General features: G+C 42.8%; 1 protein-coding gene across 1 annotated transcript; it reads right to left on the reverse strand.

Annotated features, from left to right (window-relative positions):
- Nucleotides 1-207: 207 nt before the first annotated feature.
- On the reverse strand, nt 208-5655 carry LOC131230677 (tubulin beta-8 chain-like). Its single transcript, XM_058226582.1, has 3 exons — nt 5175-5655; nt 1268-1537; nt 208-1130 (listed from the first exon to the last, which is right to left on the reverse strand). Exons 1-3 carry the CDS (start codon nt 5566-5568, stop codon nt 454-456), a joined length of 1341 nt encoding a protein of 446 aa, XP_058082565.1. The 5' UTR covers nt 5569-5655; the 3' UTR covers nt 208-453.
- Between the last annotated feature and the right edge of the window lie 3980 nt (nt 5656-9635).

Below are 9635 nucleotides of genomic sequence, written 5' to 3' on the forward strand. Positions count from 1 at the left end.
TCCCATAGTGCTGGCCCAGGGCATCACATCACATCGCAATTTGCGAAGTCTTTGAGGCAACATCTTACCACCATCCAACAATCATTAATCACGTCGATGGTGATCCGATGGCTGTGATGGGTTAACCAGCAGCTGAAGCCAAAATCAGCTTTCAACATCCTCCAGACAAACACTCTCAACCCATTAGATAATTGCATCAAACACCAATTTGAGAAGAAGAGGCCCCACACCAGACAACAACCAACTACATTCCATCACCACAACAAACCAGGGAAAACAAACAAGCAACAGGATATTGCAAGCAAGCCCTCAGTCACCACAGCAAAAAGAAAAAAGAAAAAAAGAGAACACCCCTAAAAATCAAAAACAAAACAGGCAAGCTTGTGTAAGTAAGCAGTAATCCAGTCTTCATACCTATTCTATCTATAGCAGCAAACCATTCTCTTCCGATCTTCATAGAGCTTCCTGCGCTTCCTCTTCCTCCTCATCATACTCATCCTCGTCGGCAGTAGCATCCTGGTATTGCTGGTACTCCGACACTAGATCGTTCATGTTGCTCTCTGCCTCTGTAAACTCCATCTCGTCCATTCCTTCTCCAGTGTACCAGTGCAAGAAGGCCTTCCTCCGGAACATGGCTGTGAACTGCTCACTAACCCTGTGGAACATCTCCTGTATCGATGTCGAGTTCCCAATGAATGTGGCTGCCATCTTCAGCCCTGTTGGTGGTATGTCACAGACCGTCGACTTCACGTTGTTGGGGATCCACTCCACAAAGTAGGACGAGTTCTTGTTCTGCACATTGATCATTTGCTCATCCACTTCCTTTGTGCTCATCTTCCCCCGGAACATGGCTGAGGCCGTCAAGTAGCGGCCGTGGCGTGGGTCTGCTGCACACATCATGTTCTTGGCGTCCCACATTTGCTGGGTTAGCTCTGGGACAGTGAGGGCCCGGTACTGCTGGGACCCACGGGAGGTGAGTGGGGCAAACCCAACCATGAAGAAGTGGAGACGGGGGAAGGGGATGAGGTTGACAGCAAGCTTGCGGAGGTCAGAATTGAGCTGTCCTGGGAAGCGGAGGCAGCACGTCACGCCACTCATGGTCGCCGAGATCAAGTGGTTCAAGTCTCCAACTGGGCAGAAAGGAAAGATCAATGGTGAGTGTACAACATCTACTACATGTTTGATACAATGACTGGTGCCTTGAGAGCAATGTTCGAAGCAAAACCATGCATTATGGTCAATTTTACATGAGATAAAAATAACTTACAACTAGGAGTGGTGAGCTTGAGGGTACGGAAGCAGATGTCGTAGAGGGCCTCATTGTCCAAAACCATGCACTCATCTGCATTCTCCACTAGCTGGTGCACAGAGAGCGTCGCATTGTAGGGCTCAACGACTGTATCAGACACCTTTGGCGAAGGAAAGACTGAGAATGTAAGCATCATCCGATCTGGGTACTCTTCCCTTATCTTTGATATCAACAAAGTACCCATGCCAGAACCCGTTCCACCTCCCAATGAATGACACACCTGGAATCCTGGAAAAACAAAAAACAAAAACAAACAAAGAAGCATTTAGAAGAACTTCATAACAAACACCTCCCAAAACTCCATAAATGTCTTCTAAGAGTTAGGATTAATATCATACATAACATATCCACATTCTTCAAATAGAAAAGTTTATGACAAAATGAAAAGATGATGGATATTGAAAAACTAATCAGCCCCCTTGCAAAAACAGAGCATGCTGCTCCATCTCAAGCTTATAAAAGGCTTGGATTACAGGAGAGGAAGCTACACACAAGGGGCCTCAGAAACCTACTGTCAACTTCCTCAAAAGTCCCACACACAAGATCTCCCCCAAATTAACACAGCTTCACAGGAAGAGGTGGGCCCTTGCCACGAGGACCAGAAAAAGCCATGACCACATTCCTTCTCTCAGTCCTAAAGACACCACTAATCTATACAGCCCATGCCTTCTAAAGAGCATCCATAATAGATCTTTTACAGATTGATGATGTCAATCCAACCTCTCTGAGGTGACAAATGCCAATCCAGATCACTCAGAAAAAAGAGGAGAGAAATCAGGTAAGATAAATGCACTTTGGAGAAGAATTCAACCCAAGAACAAGGAAAAAGGAAGAAAAAGGCCCCTTCCTCTGTAATTTTCCATACCTCCAATTCAAGAGAGGAAAAAAAGTGAGAGACCATCTCCACACCATTCTCTTAAGGGGTTTTCATACAATTTCCAACTAACTTCTGACTACTCACAACAGAAGAGTAACAAACTATCCCAAAAATAATAATAATAATAATAATAACAAGAAACAAACATGAACCACCAAAACAGAGTAGGATCCATGACTGGCAAGAATAGGGTTTCCACCAATCAGGGACCCAGTCCAAACAAAGTCAGTATCATTGGTTGGCTGGAATATTATTTCCAGCAACAATATGGAGGTCACTTGTTGGAGATTTGATTTCCACCCACCAGGGATCCTTCCTGATCATACCGGCCTTCAATTGTTTCACATGACCCATTGATCAACACCCCAGGTGGCCGACTCTCGGTGCTTCAGATGTGCAAGGACCATTGCATTTACAGCTATTAGGCCCTGGTAATTGAATAATCTTTCAGCCATGATCACTATAAGAAATACAGTACAGACAACAACAACAAGAAATACAACACACACACACATGACAACATGTAGCATGCCCAAGGCCACCATGGCACATGTGCAAGATTCCATTCCATCAGGTAGGTCTTATCACAAAATACACAGTGATTAGACAATTATAGCTGTCCAATGAATCAGGTCATTGATCATGTATCACAATCTATTGGGTCCACAGTTTTTTTTAAAAAAAAATCTCAGTGACTGGACAATTTGAACTGCCTCGTGAATATGGTTGATTGCCTGTTAGTATCGATTTTAATCCTCATGTGTGGGCCACTGGTTGGATGGTTCGTACCATCCAATCAGTGAGCCATTGTACCATGTTTATCATCTCTCAAATCAAAATCCTACTCTTTTATCTTCAGAATAAGGATCACATACAACTGGCAGTAGCTTAGCTTAAGCTACAACTCATCAAGGCGTGCCACTGTTAAAAGGTAAACCCACCCAAGATCACTAGATGCAAAAGCTTTGGCTAGTCAAATCATCATGCAGGCAACCCCCGTAAATCAACTGGCCACTGGTCTGATCCAACAGACAGTTGCACTGGCCAGATTCCATACCCGATAAACTCCAGTCTACATCCTGCCTTTCACACAAGACAGTCATCAATTAATTGACAGCCTTCCATTCACACAGCACAGAATTTAGCATGCTTCTGGGCACCATGGCTCATATGCAAGATTCCAGTCCATCGGGAGGCCTTACTGTTGTTGATATCTCAAATCTTTCAACAACAGGATCTATCGATGGCATCAACAGACCGTTCGATACCATCATGAGCTGTTCAATGCCATCAACAACTTCTCGATGTCATCAAGAAAATCCAAAAATCCCATGTTGATTGCTGAATACTTTGTGATGTTCCGCTTGATGCCATCGAAGTCCCATCAAGGTGCCTTCGAAAAAATTTGAAAAATCCATGTTTTACCGCTGGAACATTTTAATGTTTAATTCGATGCCATCGAAGTGATACCGAAGTGTCATCGAACAATCACGCAGAGTTACATAGAGTTGCGTAAGTATAGAATTTGTTTCCTATTTCAATTATGATTCCCATAAAGACTATATATATGGGTGTAATCGGGAATATGGTATATCTCAGAGCTTTCTAATTCATTCTAAGGTTTCAAGGGCATGGCTTGGGGTAATTCCAGACTTGTTCAAATCGGGTTATCTTTATCTCTTGTAATTTTATGCTTTCATAGTGCATTACTGTTGCTTTGTGCCATGGTTTTTTCCCGCACAAGGTTTTTCGATGTTAAATTCTGAGTGTTTGTGATTGGACTTGATTGCATGATTAGAATACTTTGCTTGATTCATATCTGTGTGCTTCCACAGTTCCCCAACACTTACTACATATTACATGGCCCAAAAGATCATTCCATGATGATTATCAAGGTAGGAAGTGCATAACAGAAATGGACAATTGAAGAGACAAAAATGAACCGGATCGAACATAAACATGTCCTAACCTATGACCCCTGCCCCCCTGATTTTCAGGCCATGCATCTTAAGGACAGACCCACCTAATTGAAACTACATCTTTCATATGTAGGGACAACATGATAATAATTTGGAAGTATCAGTCACCAGCTCAAATTAAGATCATAGCAAGAAATACAATCCAAATGGAAAAACCCAAAGCCAGATGCAAAAATCAACACTCAGAACGAGTAAGGCAAAAGAGAAATATATCTAATACTCTGGCAGTTAGAAATTACTAAGAAATTGGTTATGCGGCATGCAAAAATTCAAAACCGTCCAACGGTTGGAAATGAAAAATAAATAAATAAAAATATCCAATGGCCTTATTAAAAACAAGGGTCATGAATCAGAGTTTAGAATTTTTCAATCCACCAAATCTGTATCTTAAGAACATCGTTTTAATTCGGCTTAATATATGCCACGTGTCTTTTTCGAGGTGCCTGCCTATCAAGCATCATCCGCAGCCGGAGTATCAAATAATTCCCCAAAAAAAAATTTCCACAGAAGTAAATAAATCATGTTGCAGGAAATACAAGAATACAACAATCACCGAAAGAATACAGTAAAAAATCAAGATTTACGAGAGAAAAAACAGTACAAAATCCACTAATGACAACAAGATATACAGAAACAAAGGTCAAAAAATCAACAACAACAGCAAAACTACAAAAACATATAACGAAAGCCAGACATTGTGACAACAAAAGTACAGGTACTGAAATCAAGTACCACATAATTCCAAGAAAATCCCAGAACCACTGAAATACGGTTGAAAAAACACAAATAACAGCAACACAGTACTGAAATCAAATAATCACAACCATCATACAGAAAAAAAAAAAAAATCAGTAAATATCAGCAATAAATCACAAAAGAAAAATGCAGAAAATTCCCTAAAAATGAAGGGAAATACAATAAAATGAACGCCACCCGATCTAAAACCAAAATTCGCAACAACAATAACAACAACAACAACAAAAAAAAAAAAAAAAAATGGAAAAATCACCTTGCAAGCAATCGCAGTTCTCGGCCTCTTTCCTCACCACATCAAGAACCGAATCGATTAGTTCGGCACCTTCGGTGTAGTGCCCTTTCGCCCAGTTGTTCCCTGCGCCGGACTGCCCGAAGACAAAGTTATCGGGTCTGAAGATCTGGCCATAGGGACCCGATCGAACGCTGTCCATCGTACCGGGTTCCAGATCCATGAGAACGGCCCGAGGGACGAAGCGGCCGCAGCTGGCCTCGTTGTAGTAGACATTGACGCGCTCGAGCTGCAGATCCGAGTCGCCCTGGTAGCGTCCGGTCGGGTCAATGCCGTGCTCGGCGCAGACGACTTCCCAGAACTTGGCTCCGATCTGGTTGCCGCACTGGCCACCTTGGATGTGCAGGATCTCACGCATCTTGGGAGGATTGGACGGTTGAGATGGAAGGTGGGGTCGAGATCGGACGGCGAGACGGAGACCTAGGAGAGAGAGAGAGAGAGAGGGAAAGTAAGAGTGAGGGAGAAAAGAGGGATGGAAGAGATATTTATCTTTGGGAGATAACGGTTTTGGTTTGCCGTTAGGGGGAGAAAGGTGGAGGTGTGAGATCTAACGGGGTTAAGTTAACGGCGTTTATTTTTCGTGGGAATTTTGAATTTTGAAATGCGGGAGACTGGCTTGGGAAGTGGTTTTCGGACAAACTTACATGGTGGTGACTCGTTACTTGTAGATGTGGCGTGTGTTGACGAATCCGGACTGTCCAAAATAGCCACCTGACGACATCAGATGGTTACGATTATCTGCTCAACTGGGATTTTGGGTAAAATACATACGAGATTGAGTCCACCATTTGGATGGTCCGGATTGATGTCCATGCATGCCACGTGTGCAATGGATAAGTCGCCACCATTTAAATCAGTACGGCAAACACACATCTGAGTACGTGTTGGTGCAAGGCCTAGTTCTCACTTCTCAGCTAAGCTTATGGAGTGATCCGTACCGTCCATTCAGATCTCCACTGGCTACGGATCAGGTGTAACTCAGATTGGACGGATATCAATCGAGTGGATGATAGATTCTTGTCCATCGAATTCACACTATTACTTTCTCTACTCCACCGTCCATCTGCATAGCAATGATCGGGCGTTTTAATCATCCAATTGGAGCAGGCTTTGGATTATGGCCCACCCAAGGCGTGAGCCAATGAACGGACGGTCCAGATAACCATATGGGCGTAGCTGATGTGGGTAGTAAGATGGGCCAGGTGCACACGTGATTTTCTATTAAGGTGTGGTCCCCACCATATCGTTATAAATGGGAATGGATCCAAGCTCAAAAGCCTCTCTAGGCCAATACAGTCACAATCCATCTGCACCGTTCGTTAGTCGTGGAAATGAGCTGGACCCAATGTAAACCAAAGCTTTGTGGGCCCACTGATATGTCCGTATCATATCCAGACGTAAGCCAAAATAAGATATGATCCAAAACTTCAGTGGGCCACACAAATTGAAATAGTGGGATGAAACCTTCATAGGCCTACTCTGGTCTTTATATACAATCCTACCCGTTCATAAGGTGGGGCCCCCACAAGGTTTCAATGGTTGACATTCAATCCCCACTTTTTACTGTGGCGTGGCCAAATCGAATTTTGAATCTGGCTCATTTTTGGATTCATATTCTAAAATGATTTGAAAAAACTGATGGACGGAGTAGATTTCACGTGGACGTCTCAGTGGGCCCCACGCTTTAGATTACACCGGCTCGGTGTAAAAGGTCACACGCTGCTTGCGTCGGACCCAGGCCCATCAAAACGTTTTAAGTTTTAACCAAGGATCAATCATAGAGCTGGACTTTAGGCAACTCCTTCCCGAGCCTGATCTTATTAATCATCTACATCGTCCATCTGATGGGACCCACTAGATTCCATGAATTTGCTAATAGATGGACGGTCGGGAGAAAGTTACAACAAAAGATAAACACTCAGCTTGATTGATCCTTTGGTTAAATTCAGCGTGATTATCACATGCGATCCTAACCTATCGAGATGTTTGGGGCCCACCATGATGCTTAAGTCCCATCCAAACCGTCAATTTCATAGACTCCCAAATATTAGCTTTAATCTCGAAATTCAGCTTGATTGATAATTCAGGTGCGCCACACCAATGGGAAAAAAAAAAAAGGAGAGACCATGGGAGGGTGTGCTCCCGCTATAGAAACATCCAGTTGCAATGTGGGGTCCATCAGGGTTTTTGATAGAGATTATTCTTAGGATGCACGGTTCCCACAGGAATTTAAACGGATTCCACGTACACATTGCAGGTGGTGCCCACACACTTCAAAAGCATGTGATCATTCGGAGCCTTTAACATGTTGTTCCTTGTTTTTAAAATTAAAAGGTGCAAAGAAGCCGACGATGTTACGGTGGCTATGATGTCCAAGATTGATGGTCAGGATCTTTCGGACTGAGGGGGCGTTTGAGGCATGGTATTAGATGGGATTAGGTGGGATAGAATTGTATTTGGTCCCATGTCAATTCCACTCCAATGTTTGGGAAGATTGGAAAAGCTTAGAATTAGATTAAATGGAATTACATTGGGTCCCATGCCAATTTCACTCAACGTTGGCAAGTTCCGTAGGTCTCAACATAATGTGTAGGCTATATTCACACAAGCCACTTATTTTCGAGATCATTTGAGAGCATAGGCCAAAAATCAGATAGATCTAAAGCTCAAGTGAACCCTATTATAAAAAGCAGCGGGACTTAAATACCTACCGTTGAAAACTTCTTTAAGGCCACATGAGTTCCGGACCTGTCTCATTTTTAGACCCCTGTATAAAATTAGGTTACAAAACAAATAAACTATTTACGTATAACACATGTATTCTCAATACTTTCAAATGATGGTGGGCATATCCTTCCAATGTACCACTATATTACAAACGGGAGATGGAATTAAGCTTATCCATGGAACCCTCAGGATTGGACACCCCTTGGATTGGCAATGCCCCCGGTGTATTTGGCACCCTGAAATGTGAATCAACTTTAATTCAAAAATACCTAATATATTTACAAGGGTTTGAATTTAATTACTAAATCAACTTTAATATCTCTAATTAGTGAGATATATAATTTTTGACACTATAGTTGTGATAAGCCCGCTAAAATATATGCTTTGCCTGAAAATGATGAAATTCCAAGTCTCGGATGGATGGCAAGTACAAGATCATGTTTGAGTGACTAACCAACGATTTTTAATCATTGATTAATATGGACAATGTTTGGACGGTGCTGGACGATGTTTGAACAATGCTGATTTACATGGACAATATTTTAAATGGTGTTGATCATCATTAGTGGGTCATGTGCCCAATAGAATGATAGTGTACAATGACACACATGTTACAACCACAACTATTGAAATAATTTTAGGTGTAGTCCAGGTTCTTACCGTGGATTACAAACCCCCTCAAAGAGGGGATTGGAAACCCCCCTGGATTGGCAGTCCCCGTTTACTTTATGCTGCGCGCTAAACAAACAAGGGGATTTGAAACCCCCTCCAATCCCCTATAATCCCCTCCAATCCACGGTGCCAAACGACCCCTTAGTTTATCCATGGTAACAGGGCCCAATCCCTGCCACGTGTAAAAATTATGTTTTTTTTTATCACATTGCACCTAATCCTTCCTAATGCCATGCAGCAAACACCCTTGAGAGATTGTTGGGACATTGTCCATCCAAAGGCAAGATGCAGCGGATGGATGGTCCCAAACCATGGTTCCCACTTAGGGCCTGTTTGGCTGGTCAGATTGGAAGGGATTGGATGGTATTGGAAGGGATTGGAAGTTAAATCCTAGGATTGGTTGAGCGTGCCAAACAGAGTCGGTGATATGATCCCAATCCCTTGGGTCTTAACACAATCCACTGACAACATCATCATTACCTTTAAATCTCATCCAATCCACCTTAATCTGTTCAATTTTACCTGGGGCGTGTTTGGTACGAGGGATTGGAAGGGATGGGAAGGTTTAATTCCGAGATTGGCCCAGCGTGCTAAACAAACTGGATATAGCAATCCACAATCCCATGAATCTCAAGACAATCCACCGACAGCACCGTCATTACCTAAAAGTCAATGCCAACCACCCTAATACCATTCAATCCCTTCCAATCCACCCGGCCAAACGGGCCCTTAGTTATATAGATGGGCATTTGTACAAGTGAATATACGTGCTATTCTCAATAGTTTCAAATAATGGTGTGTATATCCATTCATTCAATGTACTACTGGATTACAACCTGAAGATGGAATTAAGCTTATCCATGGTAACAGGGAAGAATTCCTGCCATGTGTAATAATTATGTTTTTTTTAATCCCATCTCACCTAATCCTTCCTAATGCCATGCACCAAACACCCTTGAGAGATTGCTAGGACATGGTCCTTCCAAAGGCAAGAGGCAGCGGATGAATTGTCCCAACCAATGGGTC

The sequence above is a fragment of the Magnolia sinica genome, chromosome 17 (assembly GCF_029962835.1).
Source record: "Magnolia sinica isolate HGM2019 chromosome 17, MsV1, whole genome shotgun sequence".
Taxonomy (NCBI): Eukaryota; Viridiplantae; Streptophyta; class Magnoliopsida; order Magnoliales; family Magnoliaceae; genus Magnolia; species Magnolia sinica.